We start from the raw sequence: 27,036 nt of genomic DNA, 5'->3' as shown, positions 1-27,036 counted from the left end.
CTTAATTCAGGTACAGAAAACTGTGAGGCAGATTCTGATCAGATGCTTTTAAGGCTTTCTGACTGCAAACACGATTTTGTATCTCAGGAAACGGATAAAGTACCCGAACAAACAGACGCAATAAATAGCATGCATTATTCAAATAATGAAATGTTGCAAAAAAAATTTATACGGTACGGGTGTGGGTACCTTTTAAATAAAGCGTTAAAAATCCACTCTTGTGATATTTGCAATACTTATAGTAAAGACCATGGTGAACTAGATGATTCATCTTTTTACTGTTTTCTTAAGGCATATGAAAATGCGAATAAGGACACCTTCGGAAATTTGCAAATGCCTAATGACGAGTTTCTGGAACTAATTTGTAAAATAGAGCAAATATTTCAAGAAAACTTTGAAAAATTCGCAACTAAAAGTAATATTTGCAATACTCTTTTAGATATAAGTAACCATTTGTCTTTTAACCATCCCTGTAAATATTTCCCCAAAGAATTTGTAGTAAGATTATATTTACGAGTTAGAATATATTACACTTTAAAAACAATAAATGGTAATTTTAGAAATATCAACAAAAATAAACTAATAATATGGAGAAATTTGTAACATATCTGTAGGTACTTTTATTGCTACAAAATATATTATAATTTGTTGTCGTAAGTTGTAATTAAATTTTTGATTTTATTTTTTGTCTATTGAGTTTTTTTTATGTATTAATGAATGTTGTATTCTTTATTACTGTTAATAAATCATTAGTATTATTAATAGGTAAGCATTTTTTATTTACTTTCTTTTCCACCTGTTAGTTTTCAATTATTGGGCAATACAACTTATTAAAAACTTAACCTACACAACTTCATTTTATTATTATTTTGACCTTCTCCCTAAAAAACTGAGATTATATTGACTGCATCTCTGTGCGCCTGTCACAAGCAATGAATGCAAAATTGTAAGTACTCTGTCGAACATTAAAATTCAGACGCGAAAATCTTATTTATTTTGCTAGCTGAGAAAGGACCTTAATAATGACCTAGCATTCAAGAAGAATAGCTAAAGCTAAATCCTTAGGAACAACATTATTGCACAATCAACGACTTTCATAAATCACTATTCTTTTCGTAAAGTTACAGATAACAACTCTAATATCGTAATTATTCTGACCATAATTTTATAAATCGCTCCTTGTCGACCCACACCAGATCTTTTAATCTATAACAACGAAATTTTATTATTTTCTAAATCAGTTTGAGTAATGTATTTTTTAATAATCCTTATTAACTCCAAATACAAACCTAGTTTTATCGTAATATTAAAATTAAGATTCAAAAAATCATAATCCGATCCTGTCAGGCAGAAATTAAAAATTTTACTTAAATAAATAATCGTTTTAATCAGGCCCTGACTTTTCCCCTCTGTGCGACAGAGAAAGCAATACTTCTGTCTCGCTTACTCGTAGACTGCGACTTCAAAGGTGCCGTCGAGAGTGTTTCAGCTGTATAGTAAGTAAGCTGTGCTTACATCCCCTAATGCTCCGTTCCCACGGGTGTGGCACGCTGGCGTGACTCACGCATTCGTGGAAGACGACCCGTCTGAACGATGTGTAGTGAGTTTGCCTCAGTAGCCTCCGGAAGCGTGGAGAATCCACGACCGCTCACGCTCCATATCAAACGTGTTTGATTTTGAAGCTTGAACACGACAGTTGCCAACCAGATTTTGACGAGTCGAAACGTCTTTATTCAGTGGGTTGATTAGTAGAGGGTTTTTTTTTAGTTGTGAGCGATTTATTTATAAGTGGGTAAAATGTCTGAGCCTAGAGTAGTAAAGTTACAGGACAACGAAACAATTAAGTTCATTGAATGGTATGCTAGTGAGAGAGTGCTGTATGATTCGACTTGCAAAGACTACAAGGACAGGGATTTAAGATTGGCCGCAGCGAAGAGAATTAGCGAAGAAATGGCGATTAACGGATTTGGACCGAAAGAGGTTATTACTAAATTTAAGAATCTTAGAAGTTCATACTGTCAAGAGCTGAAGAAAATAGCTGACACTGAAAGATCTGGAAGTGGAACTGACGATGTATATGTACCGAAGGTCATTTGGTTCGAGAACATGAATTCCTTCATCCGACCGTTTGTTCAACAACGGTCAACAAAATCGAATTTGGTAAGTAAAATTCAATAATTACTCAATTTTACGTCAACGTAATTTTTGTGCACTTCATTTAGCACGTCGTTGATATATTTATCTCCGCTAACTTTAATCACCTAGCCAAAATATTATGAAGTATACCAATTTAATTAACATTTTAATTAATTGAACGTATTTAGTAAGATTAAAATTCGTATAGACAAAAGTTTTCAAAAGTAATTTTATAAAATATTAGGAGTGGCATATTTGAACTGCAGTAATACTCCAGAATATATTTGAGTTTTAATGTAAATAATATTTTGGAATAGGTGTTATGTTAACAAATCCTTTACTTTTCAATAAACATGTATTTTCAGACTGTACACCTTTCTTATATAATACATAGAGTATGTGGTTATTCAGTTGTTGTAGCATTGACTAGTCTATATTGCCAGGGCACAGCTCCCTCGTTGTTGAAGTAATCACGGTACTTGTCTCGAATCTGTTGTGCTTGTTGTTGTGGATTTCTGCTGTTATTTCGCGGAAGGTCCTGCAAGCTGGCAGTTGGGGTTTCACGCCAGAAGCCACGGATGATGCGATGGTTTTCATCTTCGTAGTCTATCAAACCACTGGAAACGTACGTGGGGTTTGTTTTCCGTAACCAATTGTGTAATGAACAACAGGCGAGGACTACATCATCTACCGACTCAATTTTCAATGATATTGGTTTTTCAAAAATTCTGAATTTACTAACAAGAATACCGAAAGTGTTTTCTATCACTCTTCGTGCCCTTGACAGTCGGTAGTTGTAGATTCTCTCCTCTTGGGTCATATTACGCCGACTATAGGGTTTCATCAAATATGTTTTAAAAGGAAATGCATCATCTCCTACAATGACAAAGTCTCTTGGCATATTTGAGCAATTCGTCTCCAAAGCTGCGTGTAATGAGCTATTTTGAAAAATGCCACCATCAGAACCTCTTCCTTTAGCACCCACGTCAAGATATAGAAAATTGTAATTGGCGTCTGCTACCGCCAGTAGTACAATGCTGAAACTGTTCTTGTAGTTGTAAAAATCCGATCCACTGTGTGAAGGGGCTCGTATAATCACATGCTTTCCATCGAGACTTCCTGCACAACCAGGGAAATTCCAGCGCTCTCTGAAGTTATATTCAACGTTCTTCCACTCATCTTCAGTAGATGGTACCTGAAAAATATATAAAATAAATAAAATACAAAATATGTTGTAATTTTCTATTTCAGATGATGCCAGCGAATCCAACTAGTCCACACTCCGTTGGTGATGATCGGCAGGAACACTCTATCGACATCTGCAGCGAAAATACACCAAATACAGCAAGCCATTCCAAGAGTACTGTCACTCCAGATGCTATAAATACTACAGTGCAAAGTGAAAAAATGGAGGAGGCTCCAGCGACACCATATGGTAAACGGAAAACCCCATCTGAACCATCGCCATTACAGAGGAAGAAAATAGCTCAAGATCCCCAAATTAATTTCATGTGTAGTGCCATACAAAAATTGGATGACATTTCAACTCGTGCTGCTCAAATTCCAAAAGAAGACTGCTATGACTATTTTGGAAAATATGTGGCATCTATGCTGCGGAACATAGGACCACCAACTGCAATGAGACTGCAAGACCAAATAACTCGTCTCGTAACACAAACAATGTGCCCACCACCAAATACCTGGAGCCGACCACCCTCATCCAATCAACTATCGAATGACAACACATCCCTTGGTGGCGCAAGTGACTATTCTAATGATTTCACATACGAACTTTTGTAATTAATAATAAGAACATGGTTGATGTTGAGTTGCTAACTAAATATTAACTTGAGTATGTAGGTTAATATAACTATTGTAATTATTAACATCAATTAAACTTACTTTTATGAATTCTTCGAGTTCTTTGATGATAGCCTTGCATGTTTCTGGTATAAATTTGCTTATTGTATTTTTTGGTACACGAAACAAATATTCCAAACTTTTGAAAGAGTCCCCAGTAGCTAAGTAGCGGAGCGTAACTTGGAGTTTTATTTTAGGACTCAGAGCTTGCCTCATGTTGGTGTCTGATTTTAAAATATGTTTAGTTACTCGTTCCAGGAGATAATCAAACTGTTCTTCAGACATTCGTAACAAGTTTTTAAAATCTTCATGGTGATTACTCCTTAGCTCGTGGTCAACCAAATTTTGAACCTCCGAACTTCTTTTCAGTATCCACTTCCTCACCCAATAACGCCTTTTCTTCCGTTTTCTTATCTGTCCATGTAACTTTAATCTCTCACCTAAAATAGCACTGAAGGTTGAACACAAAACTGCACAACTTTCAACTAGGAGCTCGTTCATCGCGGTCGGCTTCGCAAGGAAAACTGAATCGTGAATGTGACTGTGTGTGAACCATGATACTATAACCATAAAGATAAACCCACGCGCATCGTATCTTCTATCTCTCTTCCTCCTCTGACGTAAGCGCGTGACAAAACGAGCGATCGAGAATGGCGAATCGCGCTGTGAAATGTGGTGAGATGTGAATGCTGTCGCTGTGTTTATGTTCCTTGCGTGTTTCTGTGTATCAAATATACGTCAAATATTTGAAAACAAAACAATGAACAATGGTTTACTGTGCAGTTACCGGTTGTACAAATAATAACAAAAAAACTAAAAACAATTCAACTAGCTACCGATACTGAAGGAAACACCAGTTTCAAGAATCCAGCTAACGACAAAGACATTCACATATTTGCAGACGCCCCACATATGATTAAACTTTTAAGGAATCATTTTCTTGACAGTGGATATCTTTTAAACGGAAAAATTATCAATTCCAAACCAGTTGTAGACTTATTGCAAAATACTAAAAATTTGGACTTGAATATTGCCCATAAGCTTAACGCAGATTTATTAATTGTAAAAGGTAACTACCATTTAAAATTAAGATTTTGTTTGTGTATATCATGAGGTCATGAACTTATTATATTATAATTCCAATTGATTTTAGGTGCTCAAAGGCAGAAAGTAAAATATGCTTCTAAGTTGTTTTCACATACAATTTCAAAAGCGATGTCTAGATTGGGTATGCTGAGCATTTACAAAACAGAAAATAACTGGCTTGAGTGCTCTAACTTTTTTAAAATTGTCAATGACTGGTTTGACGTTTTTAACTCGCAAATACCACATGCAGATTCACGAAATCGAGTTAAAGGTAAAAATAACAATATTCTATTCTAAACTACTTATTTAATACATTTTAAAATCAATATTCTAGGGTATGGTCTGGCTTTACAAGAACAAAACGAAATTTTGGAAAAAATGAAAAATATGGTTAAAGATATGAGAAAGATTGGGTCAAATACTTCACTACCGTTTCAGAAAGGGATTATTATAAGTATAGAATCCTTGCAAAAGCTTTTTTTTGACCTCAAAGAAGAATTTGGTGTCAAATATTTATTGACGTACCGGCTTAACCAGGACCCACTTGAAGGATTTTTTTCTATTATGAGAGCAATTGGTGGTCTGCATGACCACCCAAATGCCCTACAATTCAAATATCAGCTAAGAAATTATTTGGTGGGCAGAAATGATAATGTAATATCTAAATCCGCAAATATTGAAGAGGAACTTGACATTGTAACTAACCAACCAACCACTTCTGCAAATATTGTAAATGAGGCCAAGAACTCAGTAATGCAGCAGGTATTAAGAGGATTTTATTTCATTTATTAAATTTGGTTTCATTTTGATTTATTTTCTTTCTTTAAAATTAATTTTGAATAAAAAATTGTACTTTTAGGCTCTTACCGGAGAAATGCTTAGTGCTGAAGACGATGAAAATGAGAAGGAAATATTTGAAAAAAATATACTCGATACAAAGGAAGAGTTAAGGTGGGACGGATTGGAAAATTTGGCAGGTTTTATCGCATTTAAGTTGAGAAACAAAGAAAAACTTGGTTCTATCCCCGATTCCAATGAGATTTCTTTTTCCTGGGTCAACCATTTAACAGAAGGTGGTTTACAGAAACCTAGTGAAGAGTTTTTATCCAAATGTAATGAGCTAGACCATATATTCACCAAATATAATGGAGAATCTTTGAAAATTGAAAAAAATTATCTTGTAAATTCAAATAAATTAGCGGAAAGTATCCAGTTAAGCAATGCAGCAAAAAATTTATTTTTTAGGTGCAAAATGTTTTTTAGAATAAGAATTTTGAACAGAAATATTGAAGAAATATCTAGTATGAGAAAACGCAAAATGACCAAAATTGTAAATTAATTAAATTAAATTATATTCTTAGACTAGACCATTCACTTGTAAAATTTACTTTGTGTAAAATTGAGATATTCCCATTGATAAATAAATAAACATTTAAAAAAATATTGTGTATTTGTGTCGTTTATATAATATTATGTTGATGTCTTCCCATTTTAAAATGTGTTGTACTAACTTTATACACGATTTATTCTGCTACCGTAAAAGCATGCCAAAAAATTAAAATTTGCCTCTGTAAAGCAATTTAAATTATATAGACTGATTTTTCCATTATTACATTCAATCTCATAAAATTATCGGTTACAAAATAGTTACAATGTTGTAAAAATCGTCGAAATTAATCCAAATTGCATATAAAATCCATGCTTCGCTGAGGCGTACTAATGCATTTTGTCACGCGATGACGTCGTGCGCGCAGAGGTCCAATTCTCGTCGCCCAATTGATCATATCTTTATGGTTATAGTATCATGTGTGTGAACTGTCCACGACACTCAGCTGGTTCGCTGCCTATCCCTACTCCAGTCGTGAGCCAAGACAGTGAGTACGAAAGAGTGGCACGATTTCGTATTTTTGCCCCGTGGGAACGCAGCTTACATAGTAAAGGTGGTGAGGTTTTTTGAAAAGATTTAAGTCAGTGGTGCGCGGAGATTTCCTACGGTAGCTGGAAATTCTAGAGGAAATTTTGAGTGAATTGAAATATTGAGATATTTCAAGTCACTGTTTAGAGAAGTGACACTAATTGGGTTTTGGTAGTATTCGCGGGTTTATTCAATTTAGTGATTTAGAGATTTTTTTCGAGTTCCTGGTAAGAGTTTTTGGGGAAATAGTGGCTTTTGTTGGAGGTTTCAGGGGAGTCCGTCTACGATAATTTTGGTGAGCGTATTTTAAACAATTCTGATATATAGTGTAGATGTTATTGCATGCGTATGTGGATTATATTTTCGACTTGGCACCTAGAGTATTAATGAACATTTACCATAATAATATAGCTACGAATCGGGTTCCCTTTTCATTTTATTAGGTTATTATAGGTCATAGTAATTTCCTATGTTATACAGAGAGGAGCGATTAAGTGGGTCTCTTGAGAACTTCTCAGAGTTGTGTTTTAATTGGTTTTATAGCATAGCTAGTATAATTCAGGCAAGGCATATCTATGCCCTGAGTGAAGTTACCTCAATTTTCAAAGGAATACTCCTGTCAGTTTGTTTTAGTAGTTTACCCATAGTTTGTTCATGGTTATAATTATTTATTTCTTTTTCTTTTATATAGTGTAAATAACGTTCAGTATTAATTTTTGTTCATTTATTTTTTTTCTATTGTTAATCCGATTATTCTCCCAACTTTACTCATCAATAAAGTTGGTTCGTGAAAACTTTGCTAATATTATTTCATTTCCTCAAATCCCTAAAAGACCACGCATTTAAGCCGTGGCCGAATCCAGTCTCTGAGGAGACCAGTCCAATTCGACGGGTCTCAACACCGAAACCAAGTTTCTTGGTGCTTTTTTAAAGTTTATCCAAACATATTGAAATTGTTCTGAATTCGTATAAATTTCTTGAGGTTCATCGGCGGTAGATTCGGATACATTTAATGGAACTTTCTACATGTTCTGCTGATAATTTTGTCACACTGTCCAAAAATAATAAACAAATTCATAAGAACTTCGTTTGAATAGTTTTGTTCCATCGTTTTGAAGGTATTTGCAACTTCTGAAGTGACGAAAATGTCGATATTATTAGGAGAATGTCACAACGCTACTGTCAAATAGTAATCATGGCCTGCTTACCAAATACCGAATGGAAATACCATTCTGAAGTGAAATACATTTTCACAAATAAATGTTCATAAGTCCGAAACTTGACTAGTTAGGTATAGGTATGATATACATAGAAAGAAAGCAAATTTCAGCAGCTTTCCGAATTTTCAATAATATACAGGGTGTTCCATTTAATATAATCAAATTTCAGCAACTTTTTCAAGCAAACGAAAAAACTGTATTTTTTTACCACCCTGTATTGAAGTAACGGAGATTAGGCTGACGTGTGGGAAGTGTCCAAGTATCACCTAACTCCAAACCAAATTTCGATATCATAGTACTTCTTAACTAAAAGATATCGGCATTTTTAGAAGTCATGATTTTCGAAGAAAAAAATTGAAATTAATTTTTATTTCGAAAACGGTAACAGATAGGTATAGGAAAATATCAAGAAAAGTTGTCGGGCAATTGTTGGAGATTCCAAAAATAATATTATATACAGAGTGTTCCATTTGAAAAATCAAAGTTACTACTGCTTTCTAATAGAAGCGGCAACACCGCATTGTCGAAAATATTTTAGTTGGCTAGAGAATGTCCGAATATGCCCTCCATTAAATTTTCGAAGTGATCCGTTGTCTGATTCATCAGAAACGTCTAATGTGCCATCCACCGTGAATCAGCCTGTATATCAAAAGTTTAAACAATTACGTACGAATTTTTATGAAAAATTTCTTTTCGTATGAATATTCATCATACGTAATTTTTTATAACATTTTGCAAAAAAAAACTAAACTCTATATCAATTTTTTTTTTTGCAAAAATATCACCTTGTATTTTTGAGTACGAAATTTTTGTTTTTACAAATGTCAGACAAATGCTATCTGAATAGTTCTTCATTAGTGTAACATTCTCAAAAAAAAACAAACCCCTAAATTGTTTATAAAAAAAATCTCTTCCTTCAAATATTTTTCCTTTTGTATTTTCAAGTACAAAATTTTTGTTTCGGTGATAAAAGATAAAAGTGTGCGATAACCTGATGAAATGGGTTTTTGTCTCCGACCACGCTCATAAATCGGTCAACAAGCGTCTAATTAGCGTTGCGGTTTTTACGATAAACAATAAATATTCTCTTTGATGCAGTCTTATGTATTGAGGTCAATGTGTGTGTGTGTGTGAAAAAAAAAAAATAAAAAATGTGAGACAATTTTTATTCAAAATTAACAAAATGATAATTTTAAAAACAATATTTTTTTTGCTATCTAAAAAGTCCATCGCTGTTGAAACAAAAAACTCCACGAAATACCTACTGAGCGAGCATTTTTCATATGTTCATCAAAGTAACGAAAGTCCTAGTGATGTCGATTTTTTTTGGAAAAATTCTAATGGTAATTCGTCCTTCTCCAGCGTTCTTCAACACTTTTTTTGAATGAAATTTTGCATAAGATTTATTGTTGAATGAAAAGGTATACAATTTTTTTTACTAGAGTACCTCGCCAGACATTGGGTGCGTCTTCTTAGGTTTTACGTGAATACAACTTTAAAATTGTATATATTATGTACATTATTCATATGTTTGTATTTACCGGTACGACCCATCACTTTGCCACATATTTCACACAAGACCAGTCTCCTGTCATAGTTATATTGCCATTTCTTAAATTCTTCATACGAGCCCCAAGATTCTGTGTTGAATGGTATCCAATTGCCATCATTTTTACCGGAAGTGATGTAACAATTATCACAAAGTGATTGACTTTTTGATAATTTTATTTCTTTGAGACACCTCTCGCACAACTTCTTCTTCTTCGACGTCTAAACAATTAATGACAATTTTTCACATTAACTCCATCTGATATAGCGTGATGATCAGCTGTTTTTAGATCATGACGCATTCTGACGCTTGTTATGCCTAAACAAAAAGTTTTCGTGTTGAGACTCGTCGAATTGGACTGGTATATTGAAGAAATTCTCTCCCAAATATCAAAAGCAAAGACTACAGAATACTATAAGACGTGTCACTCGCTCATTTTTCGACATCTGAGAAATCTCGCCGCCCGCTAGCGACAGCGGGTAATTACCAGCCGAGGTAGTACAGTGTGTCGCTTGAAGTTACCAGTTCTCGTCGCACACGAGATATAAAGGTTGTCCGTATTGTTTGGTATTGTCAAAGACTACAGAATCGGTAAACTTTGGTATTGTGATTGTGTTGTGTTCGTTCGGAGTTCGAAATATTTATTTTGTGAAAATGTCGACGTATTGCTCAGTGGATGGTTGTCTGAGTACGGTGGGGAGCCCAGGTATTTCGTTTTTCCGCTGCCCAAAGTACAGTGAAAGGTATGCATTCAATATATTCACCATTAATTTTTATTTTACCTATCTATACCTTTTATGGTTTTGTTGTATAAAATTATTCATATCGAAATATACCGCCGGCATTTGCCAATCCAAACTCATTTCAATCTTTTTTCAAAATGTTCAGTTTATCGATTGATATACTTGAATTTTTTTTTAGGTGTCAACGTTGGAAAAATGTATTAGGCTTCATTGGGAATCATAGATATGCTAATCTTACCCCAGAGCAGAGTCACAATAGAATTAAAATTTGCAGCTTACATTTTAGAGCCGATGATATTGTGAATTCTCGTATTCATAGCTATGCTGTTCCTTCATTGCGTCTGCCTCAAGATGGTTCTCAGAAAGGTTGGTTCAGTGAAGTTTATAGATTCAAATGATGAAAAAATCTTATTCCACTTTTTAACATATGAAATTTACAATATCAATTTTGTTGTTTAAACCTTCCAGATGATGATGACATTGCCGGTACTAGCAAGGATTTTATTTACATTGATGCTCAGGTTCAAACGGATCAATTAGGATCACGAGGTGAAATATCTTTTCGTTATATTATATACTTACCTGATCTATTTTTATATGCTTCGGAAACAAAAACGATGACAAGAAAACAATTATTGAAAGTACGTACATCTTTCTTTTCGATGAATGCAGCCAAACATCTGCTAAACTCTCTTCGGGAACTCCAAGAAAAGTGGCATTACGAAAAAAAATTGTATCACTTGAGAAAACAGTAGCTTCAACATCGAAAAGAGCACTGGACGAAACCGGAATTACTCTGGATGATGTTTTCAAGTTTCTGGATCGAAAATATCCTGAGCAATATTGTAAGCTCTTGAAAGCACAGCTTTCTTTGATAAATAAAGCACCAAAAGGGTCCAGGTATAGTGACGAATTCAAACAGTTTGCATTGACTGTTTATTTTCTTGGTCCGAAAGCGTACAAAAAATTTTCAACAATTTGTAGATTACCGTCAAAAAGTACACTTCATCGTTTCACAAAAAATTGGATTGTTGAACCAGGCTTCAACGATTTTATTTTTCGTGTTATTGAATTCAGGATTGGGCTCATGAAGGAGAAAGAAAGAGATTGTATTTTATGCCTAGACGAAATATCTTTGAAATCTCATCTTTATTATGATATTTCCAGAGACAAAATAGTAGGTTTCCAAACGAGTTTGAATGGGACCTCTACTGACATAGCAAGTAGTGCTCTAACAGTAATGGTCAGAGGTTTGGCAAGCAATTGGAAAATATCACTTGCATACTTTTTCTATAAGACATCAGCAACTTCTGATGATTTGAAAGATATTTTGTTCAAAACGGTACGAAGATGCAAAAGTATAGGCCTAAATATCATGGGGGTGGTTTCCGATCAGGGTTCAAATTTTCAGAAGTTGGTGAAAACTTTGAATGTTACAGACGAAAATCCCATATTTCTGATAGACGATCATAAACTTGTATATTTGTTTGATATCCCGCACTTACTGAAGTCGACACGAAACAATTTGTTTTCCTATCAGTTTTTACTTCAGGGTGGAGAAACAAGAAAACATTACATAGAAACAATGTATAATTATGATAGAACTAAACAATATAAATTGGCTCTTAAACTTAATAATGACCACATTTATCCAAATAATTTTCAAAAAATGAAAGTCAAGTTGGCTTCCCAAGTTTTGAGTCACTCTGTAGCCGTGGCTATGCACACATACATTGACTTCAATATTTTGTCCAAGGAAGCATTAGTTACTGCTGATTTCATTGAAAAAATGAATGATCTTTTTGATTTATTGAATTTGAGCAATTTTGAGAAATGTCAGGCTTTTATGGGAACGGAAATGCAGATGAAATGTCTTCAAGAAGCCTATGTCATGTTTCAAAATCTCCAAGTAAAAAAACACGATGGCAAAAATGTCACGAAACAATTGAAATTCATTTTTGGGTGGAAGTTGACTTTGAAAGCAGTTTTTGCCTTGTGGGAGATGTTGAAAGAACGCGATTATAAATATTTGTTCACGCGTAATTTGAATCAAGATTGTTTGGAGAATTTTTTTGGACAGATCAGAAATTGTTCCGGCAACGCAAAGAATCCAACACCCATACAGTTTTGTAGAGCTTTCAAAAAAATATTTGCTTTGAAATATTTTGATTCTAGTGAAGGTGCTAATTGTATGGATGATGTTAATGACGTTTTGTTAAGTTTGACGCCAGAATTAACTGAACAATGTCGATACATCCTTGCTAGACCCGACATTCCAAACTATGCTCCTCTGAAAGTTTTCACTCGAGATTATAAGAACCTTAAAAATCCCGAAGGAAACGCTCTTGTCTATGTCACAGGATACCTCATGAAAAAATGTCTCATGCAACATTCGTGTGACATTTGCATACATTTTAGCAAATCCTCAGAAAACCTTCTTGATCAAGATGTAATTTTCTGTAAGCTAAAGGCTTACAGTACCGACAAATCATCGTTTGGTGGATTAACCGTACCATCAAGAGATATTGTTGACCATGTAATAGAGATGGAAAACATATTCATTGAAAATTTTGATAAAATCGGCAGTGAAAAGGGAATTGGACAGTATTTGAAAACAAAATATTCGAAAATTCTTTTCTCACATCCATGTCAAAAATTCCCCTTCGATTATTATATATCTTTATATACAAGAGTTCGGATATACTTTACTTTAAAATTCATGAACCAGGACATGAAGATTGTTAGGAAACATAAATCATGCAATGTAAAATTGAATATTTTAAATCATTTATAAACATATAACATTATATAATTGTATTATTTTTGTTAATAAAACATGTTTTCCTGAACGTGTTTATCATTTCATCAGTAAATCACTCTGATCTGTTTCTTAGATCATTTATTCATGAGTTTATCTATCATGTTTCTAGAAGTTGATCGACAAACAACTACTTTCGTATCTTTGTTTATTGTCTGATACAACCGAGCAAGCGAAGTTTCAACTTCGGAACGTCCCCTGTAGATATCGCGAATAGGAACTGCCCTCGTATAACTGTCATGCGGCCGGCGGCTTCCGGACATCGTTTGTCGGCGATATGATTTATGGAAATCGCAAAAAATGCAATCCTGAGCCGTACCGACAAACGAATTCCTTGGAGTGAACCAACTTATAGTATTCGGTAAACTTTGTCAAAAGTAACTTCACTAGCTGGTTTGAACCGCATCCATCCTTGACCGCGAGCAAAGTCCTTGGAGCAAAAAGTGAATCCGACTTGGTCGGTAGGATGCAAACCTTCCATGCCTTTTTCCACAATTCCTTCGATGGCATCTTTCACCCATCGTGTAGGTTCGGTTCTTTTTGGTATAGGTTTAATTGTGAACTCAATAGTTCTTCCTTGACCATCGAAACGTATGGAACGCCGTTTTACTTTTTATTGTCACATATATTCATTCCTCAATTTATTCAACTAACAATTTATTTGTTTGAATTGAATTGACTCATGCATTTGTTCGACACATTAAAAACGATTGTTCGCAAAATTTGTTCTATTTTTAATGACACTTGATTTAAAATGTTACATGAATAAAATTGTTATTTGAATAAAAAAAGTAATGAAATAACTTGAAGCTTTTATTGATTCCGAAGAAAAATATTGTTTCAGAGTATTGGAAAATGGAACGCCAATTTATTATATATTATGCTGAAAAATAATCTATATACATATAGTTCAACTCAGCAATAAACCAACATTTTAATTCAACAATCAATGGAATGTATTATTCGAGTAAATTCAACAAACGTTTCAATTCCGCATATAATTTTGACCTTTCAGTAAAATGTTACTTATTTATATGACTGTTGAATTACAATGAAACTTTAAATTCACTTTCTAAAAGTAAGTTTGGGAATAAAATTTCAATGAATATATTTGAATGACTGTCAAAGTTTTTCCATGAAACATTGTTGGTAATAAAAATAGACTTTCGTTTGTCTGAAAATATAGCAAATTAACTTTCCATACTAAATATTTTTCTATGAATAATAGAGATTGTTATATTTCAATTTTATTGAAAGTGTTCAATATTTGCAACATTCACTTTAATGCATTCAATTTAAAATTTGGTTACAACTTTTGTGCAAAACATTCTCAAGCAAGTATCATTTTATTTCATCAGTCTTTTTAAAAAGCTAATTTCTGACAAATTAAATTAAAACAAATACATTGTTAGTTGAATAAATTGAGAAATGAATATTCGTGACAATAAAAAGTAAAACGGCGTTCCATAGAAACGGCGACTGTTCTTAACATACTCCTTTTTGATAATGAATTTTTCAATTTTTTACGTCTGTTCAGACTGACTGACACCGGCGAAATGAGCTTTACCAGGTGGTTAGGGTGTTCAAAAATGGTCCTTTCAACGCATTTGAATTTTTAGCATTTTTTAATACGTTTTTTGGGGCGAAAATGAACTTTTTATCGCATAAAATTTTTGGTATTTTTTTGACACGATTTTCGCGTCGTTTTTTGCATTATTTTTCATAGCGTGTTACAATGCAAATCATATGGGTTTTTGCACGAAATGATGGTTTGAAAATTAGGTTTTTTTCGATGCGATAGTTTTGACAAAACTGTACATTTGAACGCATCAAATTTTTGACATTTTTTTGGTGCGATTTTCACGTCAGTTCTGCATTATTTATCGCATTATATTTTTGGAATAAAATACATGTCATTTATGGATGATTTATTCCTGAATAATGTCGGCTTCTCTGAGTTCATTCAATATAGCTGTAATTTCATTGTCATGTGACGTATTTCTAGCATCTTTCAAAGCTATAAGCAGCTTTAATCTATTGCATAACTCGTTCGGATCATCCCAATATACATACTCGAAAGGCTTGTCATTATATATCCAATGATGAGTATCGATGGCGTTCGTTTGTAGAATGCTGGAACCAACATCATTGCTATCGTAACCTTTACCAAGCGTTTGTCGCATAACTCGTTCGGATCATTCACTTTCCCAATTTCAGAGCTAGATACTATTTTCTTATACTTTTTTGAGATTTCATTAATTTTGTTTTTGCGCACAACATCGACTTCTTTACTGAGTGGTTTCATATTGACGAATTGCGTTTCCATCTCACACACACTTATGTACTTGTCGAAGCCTTTTCAATATCGCCCTTTATTCAAATCACATACCATTGGGTATCTTGGAATATGTCTAACACAAATAAATAACATCAATGTCCTTATGCCGACCCATGGAATAATATTCACGAATTTTTTGCTGACCATCACAAGCTACATCATCGAATATGATCTTATCAAAAAACACAATTTCCTTTTGCAAACTCGTTATCAAAACCACTATCAAAATAAATTTTCTAGTTCAGTCATTACCACAAAAATCTTATTTTAATTATCCACCACAAAATTCTCCCATCCACGTTTCTGTCTACTATTTAATACATGTTCTTTTACGTTTACAAACAATTGTCAGTTTTCACTTCGAGTCGACAACAGTAAGTATTTTAAAAGCTGTAACAATGAGTGATGAAAAAAATGTGAAATTTTTGATTGATAATGAAACTGTAAAATTTTGGAATTATATTGCAATCAAAACAAACAGATACACACACCCAATGTGTTTTTGGACGTATTTGGAAGAAAAGTATGTATACTCAAATGTATTTGTTGTGTGTTTTATGGTTTTTGAATTTTACAGTGATATTGATTTAGATGACATGCCAAGTAGTATTAAAATACCTGACTATTTAGTAAAAGAAAAGATTGAAAGGAGCAAGACTTTATTTTGGCAATACATTTCCAAAAAATTCAGAAGTTTACTTTTGCTCGGAATCTATTAGGGTATTTGTTGGACAAGTATGTATTTTGGTTAATGTTTACCGTGTTTCTAATTAAGATTTTTTATAGTGATTTAGACTTATCTGATATGCCCAAAAACATTTCAATACCTGTGGAGGTATTAAATTCAATGGAAACGAAGAAAGAAGTGATTGAGTAAGTTGATTCATTTCTTTCACAACTGAAATTTAATATTGACTTTGTCTTTAGATCTGAACCATCTCAACCCTCGGAATATGAGAAAAACCTGAACCAACAGTCACAACTACTTGATGAATCATGTCTAAATATTTTATGAGTTGTTCAAAACTATTTTCAGTATCGAAAAATTTCATTGTGAATAATTTCAGCTGTCCAAAAACTGTGACGATGTCCCCCGCTCCACCCACATTACTGCCTATTGATACACCTCATTCATCAATCATATGTAAACGTTGTGGAGTGACATTTTGTTTTTGCCCGTGGAGTCTCGAGTGGCATCAATCTCATCGTCAGGATCTTGCTATGTATTACAAATGTAACGAATTGATGCAGATCACTCCTGAATAAATGATACATTTTGCTTGTCAACTGAAAACATAATTAAATGAATAAAATTTTTAAAAAAATGTTTTCGACTTTATTTAACAACCATCATTTTCTGAATTTCAAGAACGAAATAGTGATTGCGTTTTAAGTGGTATAGTCAATTTGGAAATTAATGGTTCATCTTTCATTGAACTTCCACATCAAATTGTGAAAAAACATGCATGTATCAATATTAAAAATAATGACAATGCCTGTTTCTCTTTTTTTTTGAAAATCCAGTGTAGATACATTCAGCCACATGCCAAATGCCTTCTGAACTATATGCCGATACTTATTATCTAGCGTTTTATTCCATTTACCTCCAACTCGGAATTCATTTTCAGCATGTTGCCATGGAGGAAATTCTAACAAATGGGCTGTTTCATTGTTGATTGTGCCATCTATTGTTAAATTATAACGTTCTTGAAAAAGTCTGAGTGCATTTTCAAAAAATTTGATTGTGTATTATTGTCAACATAACCATACTTTTCAAGATATGTTTTGCACATCAACTTACGATGGCTCGGCCATAGCCGAACTCAGTACCAAAAAAAAATAACAGCCGTCTTCAAATGAAATGAATTGATCAAACCTAAAAGTTTTTTATTTGTAATGAAATGAATATTATTATTTTGAAACATTCAACCTAATATCTTACATGACAAATATTTCCCTGACTGAGATTTCCCAAGTGATTCTGTCGCTAACGTTTTTGTATTACTTTTTTCTTTTTTGACAAAACGAAAACATGCTATTTTGGGAAACGACTGATTTTTTTTTGCAAAAAATCTACGGTAATATCATCAAAATTTCATTTTTTTTTGAAAATACCTACATACTCTTTTTTTCGCTTTCACCAAAACAAAAAAAACAATACTTTTTTTGGTCTCAATTACAATTCGAGTCGATTTATAAATTCTGATAGCGTTCGTTGTTTGCGATAATATTTTGCGGTCGCTCACTTTCCATTTCAACGGTCAACAAGTCGCTTCCATATCAGGTTCTACACATACACACATTCCATATTTTTTTATGACGAAGTGAGGGAGTCTTATTTTTTCAAAATCTTTTTTTTTTGGGGCTCAAAACGACTGAAAATATTGTACCGTCTGTTTATGGTAGGTCGATAAACGTCTATTGGGTCTCGATGTCGACTGAGAGAAACTTTGCGAAGTCGGTGGGGGGGCTGTCATGTTCTGGACGATAGCGCTCGCTGTTTTGCGGTAGTCGTTTTCTGCCATCGTGGAAGTTTCACTTTGATATCGACGTTTATGTATTGCTGTCATAATCTTGCGCTACATTCACTTATGTTTCACTTTGCGAGCTTTTACATTGTCTCTGAGGTCTTTGACCAAAAATTAGCCCACACCCCGGTCGTAATTTGAGGAACAACCCCCAAATCGAGGTCCAAGTGGAGGGCTTGTTACGATACAATTTTGCTTTGTTATAAATTAAACAATTTATTTATACTTTTAATAATCGGTCAGTTTATTCATTTCCACATGTGAATTTATGTATATTTAAAACCTTTCTAACCCTCCTATGACACCGACTAGGTCGGTAAATAGGTTGTGTTCCTTTTTTTCTCACACCCAAGGACATAAGGACAAGGACGGAAATTTTTGATATTGTGAAGTTTGGAGTATTTTGGGACAATATTGGAAACCACCGCTGCAAAAGCAGGATTTTTATAAAAAGGGCAAATAGTCAGTATTTTTTCTCAATTCTCAGAGGACGATCTTGGTCTGTTTTGTGTTGGAAACACCCTCGATTATTAGGAGGTTAGTACAGTATTTTCAAACAACCGTGTTCAACTCAGCTATGGAACTCATAATACATTTTGTCCTTTTTTTTCTTACCTTTTGATTACGATGTTGTCATGAGAATATTTTTCTTCAGGGTGTTAGAATATTCCTAAGAAAGGCGTATTTGCATCAGCTTGAATTTGGGAAATTGAAATCGATTGCCAGATCAGTCTCTTGAAGAAGTTTCCTGATCGTTACCTTTACTAATAATTACCACTGGGAATATTAACAGATTCCTACTATATCCGTATCCACCGATACTGCCGGATCAGTATTCATTCCCTGGCAGCTTACGAAAAAGGAGCAACCGAAGAGCAGCTAAGTTTAGACTAAGTTATTTGAATAAAGAACCCGGTGTTTATTTTTTTCCTATAATAAAATGTATAAGTTACCTCATTGAGAGGAGTGGTGTAAGCTTTTACGTGACGTCACATATTAGCACATATTAGCGAATGTATTATGATAGTGGTAATCTAGCAATTGAAGTGAGTAATCGGCAAACAGAGGGGTCACTGTATTTCTTTTTTTTATTATTGTAATAAACATCCTTAGTCATTGCAAATAGAATTATTACTTTTATGAGAAGTTAAATATTTCAATAGTGGGCTTCCCCAATAACTGGGCAGTTTTCCGATTTTTAACTGGCCAACAAAAATCGGTGGCGCTTCCCCATTTAGTTAAAAATCATTGTTTTTCTTTTAATTAGTTGCACCCACGACTTTGTGCAAACCACTGACCTAGTCGGGCATGTTAGTGGTGTTTTTGATTTTCGGCAACCCTATTGTAAATTTAATTATCTTGTTCAAAAACATTGCGTAGCAGACTCAAATCGAGGTCCAAGTCGAGACCCAAATCGAGGTCCAAGTCGAGGGCCCAAATCGAGGTCCAAGTCGAGGCCCCAAATCGAGGTCCCAACATCAAGTCCAAATCATGCACCCACTCCAAAATCAAGGACCCACCTCCAAATCAATGACTCCTAGGTGCAATAGACAAAGCGATACGAAATGGCTACTCGAAACGAACATCAAAAATCGAAGACTCCGCCCCAAATAAAAAAAACCCAAATCAAGGACTCCGCAACAAATCACACACCAAATTAGAAATGACTTAACACCCTCCCCAAAAAATCGATGGCCCGCTCGAGGACCCAAGGTCCAAAATTTGGGATTTATGACATCCCACCATGCGACACTTGGTAAGACCATTGAAAACATTTCTCTAGTACTTTCAAGATCTCACGTTGGCGTCAAACCTAAGGCTCTCGCCTGGCACGCCGACGACATGGGTTCAATTTCAACATAAAACTTTTTATTTATTCAGTTTCAAAAAAATAATTATAGGCGGCGCGCGCGCGCTTGATAGCGTGACAACCTGACAGTTCCCCCTCCAACCACGTGATAACCGAAGTTGACAGCTGACACTGCTATCTGATGTTGACAGCTGACAGTGCTTCCGACCACGTGATTCAAAATGGCCGACCTGCTGGCGGAGCTTAATTGGCAAGGGTGTAACAAATGGGCGGAGTATGGCTTCGATAGGTGACAACTGGGGGAGTCGATGGATCCGTGACTGGTTGCCATGTGCGGAAGGGGCGGGGCTTCACACACTGATTACCTGTTGCGGTCCAGGGGTGCTGGATTCTGATTGGCTGAGGGGGCAGGTGATGAAAAAAAGTGGAGGGGGGTGCTTGATTCTGATTGGCTGAGGGGGCGAGGCTAAAACTGTAGGGGGTGCTGATTCTGATTGGCTGATGGGGCGGGGCTTGAAAAGTATATATATATATATATATATATATATATATATATATATATATATATATATATATAAATCAAAAATGAAACAATTCGTAGACACTCCAAAAAAGGGGGACAAACCGCGGACAGGTGTTTCTGGCTATTGGCCTCAGCAGTGCGGTGCAGCCAAGTGTAAAGATGGGCAACACTTGTTTGCCGAAAGCAGGAAACAACACATACGCACGGAGTCAACAACAGAAGCCAACCGCACATTTGTGGTTCCAGTTAGAAGACCTAGAATTCCTTGGCTACATCTAACATGACCACGTAGGCAGCTATAGCTACCTGCGTATATATATGCGTATATATATATAGTGACCTTGTGACCTTTATATATAAATATATATATATATATATATATATATATATATATATATATATATATATATATATATATATATATATATATATATATATATATTGTTTCCACATCTGTGCATTTGGTGACATTTCGATTGTTTGAGGACTGTCCTCAAAGATTTTGTACACCCAACTGTTTGTTTGAGGACTCAGGCTGTTTGGGGACATCAATTTTAATCATTTGAGGAGACTATTGAGATATTTGGGGACTTCTCTGATATTTGGGGACACATTTTATTCTCTTCAGAAAAATATTGAAAATGCTTGCATGTTTACAAACAGTCATGTTAATTCATTATATAGTATAGTATATTAATACGAAAATTGCGATGAAGTGAATATTACATGTTTTTTTCTTCAATACCTTAAATAAGGTAATATTGTTCTAATTTGATTATTGACAAGGAAAATGTGATGTGACACCTCGGTCAGGTTTACAGAAACTGAAACAAAACAGCAGAATGAAATTCGGCACATTTTGCAGTAACGCATTTTTTCTATTTTACAGTAGGAATAGATCATGCGACACGATAGTAGTAGGAGATTTGAGCCGGTTCTAAGCATCCCCCCACCACTATGACGTATTAATTGCTTTTTTTTGTTGTTGTTTAGTGAAGTCAAGATGATGTGACCTTGAAGTGTCTGGTGCATGGATCGTTCAGAATTTTTTTTCCGGTTCTAAGACTCCCCTCACCACTATGACGTATTAATTGCTTTTTTTTGTTGTTTAGTGAAGTCAAGGCGATGTGACCTTGAAGTGTCTGGTTCATGGATCGTTCACATTTTTTTTCATATGAGATTTTGTGTGTGTGTGTGTGTGTGGGTGTGTGTGTGTGTGTGTGTGTGTGTGAGAGAGAGAGAGAGAAAGAGAATGCACGGTACAGGGTTTTATCATGGGCTTGTCTATGTACAAACATACGTCTGCATACTTCGAAGATCCTCCAAGTAATGAATGCTCCATCGGTGAGAGGCCACCAAGTTAATAGTGGTGTGACGTCATAGCAGCAGCAACCGTTCAATGGTAAGAGAGCAAGATGTTCACTTCACGACGTCTGGCTGAGTAATGCGTATTCATCGGTCTGCCCTCACCTCTCTCTCGATGCAGTGAAGGCTGTGACGTAATGCATCGCTCTATCCCCAGCAGCAACCGTTCAACGGTAGGAGAGCTAGATGTGCACTCCACGGCGTTTGGCTGAGTAATGCGTATTCATCGATGTGCCCTTACCTTCCTCGATGTGGTGATGGCTATGACGTAACGCATGGCTCTACCCTCACTCTCGACGGTGACGCGGAGGCGACGTGGATTATGGTATTTAAGAATCGGGCGAGTGTTGGTTATGTCAGTTTCCATCGAGTGAGTTAGTGACAACATATCATAGAAAATATATTCTTGTGAATGTGGTAAATCTTTTACTCGTATTGACAACCGTCGTCGTCATCAGCTCCAGAGTTGTCAAAGAGGTCCATCAGTGAAACGAGTGAGATTAGATGACGCTGCAACATGTGCACATGTAATTGTTGTAATGTGATGATTCCATTGACTCAAGTGAATTCTCATAATAGAAGTCTGCAACATAAGAATAATGCATGTGTACAATTGAGTGATGGTGTTTAAATTATAAAGAGCGCCTTCAAGCGTCGGAATGCTATGTACAGGGTGCAGAGTTCCATTGTTTCCACCGATTACATGTTATTCTTTGATGAAATCAGACAGAAAGTTATAGAATTATTGGAATCAGCCATCAGGGTTCACAAAATCATCAAAGTGAATATGGAAGTATTTGGGAGTTATATTCTGCGAACACAAGACCTGAAGGAAACCAAATCATTTAACTCTCAGAATAGAACAGTTGACCAATCTACTGATTTGAATTCCTTATTTGATGGATTTCGAAATGGGATTATCGCTCAAACTACAGAATTCCAGGAACGTGATTCAGGTAAGCATTTCTACCAAGTTTTAATTGGATGGATCAGTAATTTTGATTTATATTTAAGGTTGGACTTGTGAAAAAACCATGTTTCTGGAGGTGAACATCAATAAATACAGCCCGATCAGTGGATGTTCATATGTGAAGCTGCCTGAATGTATCGAGCGTAGGAAGGCCGTGGTTAATGTCCGTAATGAAGATCAGCATTGTTTTGCATGGGCTATCACTTCAGCACTACATCCTGCAATCGATAGAACGTCAGAAGTTTCATCATATCCACATTTCAATACAGTCATAGATGTAACAGGTATGAATTTTCCGGTAAATTTGAAGGATATTGTGAAATTTAAAGACAAGAATGATATTTCAGTTAACGTGTACGGTTTAGAAAGTAAATTCGAGAAGGGTAAAATAATGTATGAAATAATTGGACCATTATGTTAATCTCAGAGAAGACTTAGGAGACATGTCAATTTGTTACTTATCACTGATGATTTCGGTAATAGTCATTATTGTTGGATCAAAGATCTTTCAAGATTAGTTTCAAGCCAATTATCGGCTCATGAACATAAGAAATATTTTTGTGATGGCTGTTTATTATATTTTTCTAATGAACAATTACTATTACGTCATAAGATAAATGACTGTAATCACTTGAGTACTACAACACCATCAACCAATTTCAAAGTCAATGAATATGGGAAAATGGTGCCTGAAAATATACTAACTTTTGAAAACTTTGAGAAACAAATGAAGGTACCTTCTGTAGTGTATGCCGATTTTGAATCAGTACTCAAGCCGATTCAAACCACTAAACCAAATCCTGAATACTCGTACTCGATCAAGACATTCAAATATGAGCCTTATTCATTTGCTTATTTGATTAAATGTTCATACAATGATGATTTATCGAAATTTGTTTCGTATAGGGGTGTGGATGCAGCCCAGAAATTCGTTAGCAAAATCGAAGATGATTTGAAAAATATTTATGAAAATCATCTCAGGTTTCCTATTCCTATGGATGCACAAACTCCTGAGGAAGAGGAACAGTTTGCCTCTACCACAAATTGTGGCATTTGTTCTAAACAATTCAATGATGGTGAAGTTAAAGTGAGGGATCATGTCAGGAAAAAAGGTCCCCTGCTGCTCATTCATCATGTTATTTGAATTTTAAATTACCAAATTTTATTTCTATAATTTTTCACAATCTGAGTGGATATGATTGTCACTTATTCATAAAGGAATTGTATAAAAACAAAGATAAAGTGGATGTCATCCCACAAACTAATGAGAAATATATATCTTCCACAAAACATCTCTTTACACACTCCTATACGGATAAAGATGGTATGGTGAAGAAGAATTATTTGAAAATGAGATTCATTGATAGTTTCAGATTCATGCCTAGTTCTTTGGAGAATTTAGGAGCTAATTCAACATCTGATCAGTGTATCAAGATGCGCAAACATTTCCCACAAATTGAAAATTTCAATTTGATGAGAAAGAAAGGTGTGATTCCCTATAGTTTTGTTGATGACATCGACAAACTGAATTATCCAAGACTTCCAATCAAAAATCAATTTTATGATAAACTCAATTGTGAACATATATCAGATAATGATTATGGGAGAGCTCAACTTGTTTGGAATTTGTTCGAATGTCAGGATTTCGGTGAATACTCCGATTTATATTTAAAGTCAGATGTGTTACTATTGTGTGACATTTTTGAAAACTTTAGAAATATCTCTGTTGATAAATATAAATTGGATCCGGCACAATATTCACTGCACCCGGATTATCGTGGGATGCCATGTTGAAATATACTAATATTGAATTGGAATTACTAACTGACATTGATATGGTTCACTTCTTTCAAAAAGGTATTCGTGGTGGAATCAGTCAATGTAGTGAAAGGAAACATAAAGCAAACAATAAATTTTTACCGAATTATAATCCAAATGAACCATCTTCATTCATTTCATATTTGGATGCAACTAATTTATATGGTCACAGCATGTCACAATCATTACCAACAGGTGAATTTTCATGGTTAACACCTCATGAAATTCTCAATCTTGATATAATGAATGTGGATGTTGATAGTCCTTATGGATATGTATTGGAAGTGAATATACATTATCCCCAAGAACTTCACGATAAACATTCAGATTTTCCATTTTCAGTTGAACGTTTGATTCCTCCATATGCAAAATCGAAAGTTCCCAAATTAATTCCAAATTTAAACGATAAAAGAAAATATATTGTTCACTATAGAAACTTACAGCAAGCTATCAATCATGGCTTGATAGTGATGAACACACATAGAGTATTGAGGTTCAAGCAATTATGTTGGATGAAGCCCTATATAGATTTGAATACTGAAATGCGTAATCGGTCTAATAACAGATCTGAAAAAGATTTCTACAAACTAAGGAATAATGCAGTCTATCGGAAAACAATGAAAAACGTAGACAATAGAATTGATGTTAGACTCATTACACATTGGGAAAATATAAAAAGAACTATAGGTGCTAGTTGTCTCATATCGCGACCAAATTTAAAAAAATGCTCCATTTTTACTGAAAATTTTGTTGCTATTCAATTGGCTAGAGTAAAAGTTCATTATGATAAACCACTGTATTTGGGATTTTCCATTCTGGAATTATCCAAAACAGTTATGTATGATTTTTTCTATGGATGTATCAAACAACAGTTTGGAGAAGATGCGTCCTTCCTCTACACTGATACCGACTCCCTTATTCTCAAAGTAAATACAGACAATTTCTATGAATTTATCAAAAATAATGTAAATAAGTTCGATACATCTAATTATAAAATGGGAAACCAATTCAGGAAGATGAACTCATTCAGAAGCGAATTACATGATATTTACACTGAATTGAAAAATAAAGTCGCATTAGCATATCACGACGACAAAAGATTCATCATTCCGAATACCACTCGAACTCTTCCATGGGGTCATAGCGATATAGAGTTTTATCGAAATGATCCGTTGGGTGTCTGAAATAGTTCATTCTTTTTCTCAAGAGAGCGCCTTAGACCAACTAATTAATTTGTTGACTGTTGAGATGAATAACTGAATTATCATTCGAAGTGTTGTTGCTTTTTCCTTCAAACTGGAACATTCATTATTTGTGATTATTTTATTGTGATTTTTTTTACATTGAAGTATTACGTTTGTCAAGTTACTTTGATGAATATAAAAATGATAAAAAAATGTTATTTGGTTTACTTATATTTTTCCTAACCAATTACTGCAAAGTATATAGCATAATGTAAATGAAAGAAATATCAGTTTGAAAAGAATCATCGTAGGGTGCACAATGTCTAAAACAATAGATAAGTTTGGTAGAAAAAGAAAATGGGATGGTAATATCATTCGAGGTTCTCCCGGGAATGGATTTTAATTAACAAAAGATGGTCATTATGACATGCAAAGAAAAATATTGAAAAATACAAGCGAACCAATTGACAAGAGTGGTTGTGTAACTGTATCATATCTCGAGGGGGAAATTAATGGAACAAAAGAGGTCAAACTTCTAGCCCTACAAGCTGCAATGGTGTGAATGGGGGGGCGAGCAATGGTGGGAAGTGGGCGGGGCGAGCAATGGTGGAAAGAAAGCGGGCCGAGCGCGCCGGCGCGAGCGTAGCGAATCAGGCCGGAGAACGTGCGGAGCGCGGCCCGCTTTCTTTCCACCATTGCTCGTCCCGCCCACTTCCCACCATTGCTCGCCCCACCCCATTCACACCACTGCGCATGTACGCCCCCACCTCATTCCCTCCACTCCCAACGATGTTAATACCCCGAGGAGCACGCTTCTCAACAATCAGTACGACGACTCAAGTCAAACAGAGTCCAGTTCACTCCAGCTCAGTCCAGTCCAGTCCGGTGAAGAAGCAGAATTTTGAATAAGTCAACAATGTTATTTCTTTTTTTATATCAACTAACTTTGTATTATTTTACATTTTCAGAATGGCATCCAACACCCAGGATTTAAACAATGCGGTGGCATCCATCATGCCTGTGAACGAGCAGGAGAAGGCAGCCACTTCAAGAGTTAGGGCCCGATCTGTCAGCCCTGACTTGTTCGAGGAGGAGGAGGAAGTCAGGCTTGTGAAGAAGGTTTGTCAACGACCTGCAGCGAAGCTTGGTCCTATTGAGAAGTACCGAGCTACT

At 35.0% G+C, this 27,036-nt stretch overlaps 3 protein-coding genes and 1 long non-coding RNA gene across 6 annotated transcripts; all 4 read left to right on the top strand.

The window, feature by feature from the left end:
* Positions 1-1,782: 1,782 nt before the first annotated feature.
* Positions 1,783-4,047, top strand: LOC141486878 (uncharacterized). The gene is made up of 2 exons (XM_074185476.1): positions 1,783-2,160; positions 3,388-4,047. The coding sequence occupies exons 1-2, from the start codon at positions 1,798-1,800 to the stop codon at positions 3,934-3,936; spliced, it is 912 nt and encodes a 303-aa protein (XP_074041577.1). The 5' UTR covers positions 1,783-1,797; the 3' UTR covers positions 3,937-4,047.
* A 6,114-nt stretch (positions 4,048-10,161) lies between these two features.
* LOC141486879 (uncharacterized) lies at positions 10,162-12,278 on the top strand. Its single transcript, XM_074185477.1, has 3 exons — positions 10,162-10,509; positions 10,688-10,875; positions 10,978-12,278. Exons 1-3 carry the CDS (start codon positions 10,421-10,423, stop codon positions 11,262-11,264), a joined length of 564 nt encoding a protein of 187 aa, XP_074041578.1. The 5' UTR covers positions 10,162-10,420; the 3' UTR covers positions 11,265-12,278.
* Positions 12,279-14,933: 2,655 nt separating this feature from the next.
* LOC141486923 (uncharacterized) lies at positions 14,934-16,993 on the top strand. Of its 2 annotated transcripts, XR_012468124.1 has the most exons (4): positions 14,934-16,188; positions 16,243-16,400; positions 16,452-16,538; positions 16,593-16,992. It is a non-coding gene; the product is annotated as an uncharacterized lncRNA (long non-coding RNA). The 2 variants fall into 2 exon arrangements; XR_012468123.1 differs by having other exon boundaries at positions 14,934-16,400; positions 16,593-16,993.
* Positions 16,994-22,466: 5,473 nt separating this feature from the next.
* Positions 22,467-26,381, top strand: LOC141486902 (uncharacterized). 2 transcript variants are annotated; one of them, XM_074185507.1, is made up of 2 exons: positions 22,467-22,847; positions 22,906-26,381. In XM_074185507.1, the coding sequence occupies exon 2, from the start codon at positions 24,649-24,651 to the stop codon at positions 25,861-25,863; it is 1,215 nt and encodes a 404-aa protein (XP_074041608.1). In that variant the 5' UTR covers positions 22,467-22,847; positions 22,906-24,648; the 3' UTR covers positions 25,864-26,381. Both variants share the same exon structure in this region, with proteins under 2 accessions (XP_074041608.1, XP_074041609.1).
* Positions 26,382-27,036: the final 655 nt, after the last annotated feature.

Source organism: Leptinotarsa decemlineata, unplaced genomic scaffold (genome assembly GCF_025532065.1).
Source record: "Leptinotarsa decemlineata unplaced genomic scaffold, Ldec_3_MD MMD2_tig00026375_RagTag_RagTag, whole genome shotgun sequence".
NCBI lineage: Eukaryota > Metazoa > Arthropoda > Insecta > Coleoptera > Chrysomelidae > Leptinotarsa > Leptinotarsa decemlineata.
Note: the sequence above shows the minus strand (reverse complement) of the source record. Positions and strands in the feature narration are given on the sequence as shown.

What these genes read in the sequence shown, in the direction of transcription:
- LOC141486878 (XM_074185476.1), top strand. Translation starts at nt 1,798, where the DNA reads ATGTCTGAGCCTAGAGTAGTAAAGTTACAGGACAACGAAACAATTAAG. An exon ending in GGTCAACAAAATCGAATTTG is followed by an intron (nt 2,161 to 3,387) that starts GTAAGTAAAATT and finishes TTTCTATTTCAG; the next exon opens with ATGATGCCAGCGAATCCAAC.
- LOC141486879 (XM_074185477.1), top strand. Translation starts at nt 10,421, where the DNA reads ATGTCGACGTATTGCTCAGTGGATGGTTGTCTGAGTACGGTGGGGAGC. An exon ending in TGCCCAAAGTACAGTGAAAG is followed by an intron (nt 10,510 to 10,687) that starts GTATGCATTCAA and finishes ATTTTTTTTTAG; the next exon opens with GTGTCAACGTTGGAAAAATG. An exon ending in TCAAGATGGTTCTCAGAAAG is followed by an intron (nt 10,876 to 10,977) that starts GTTGGTTCAGTG and finishes TAAACCTTCCAG; the next exon opens with ATGATGATGACATTGCCGGT.
- LOC141486902 (XM_074185507.1), top strand. Translation starts at nt 24,649, where the DNA reads ATGTTGAAATATACTAATATTGAATTGGAATTACTAACTGACATTGAT.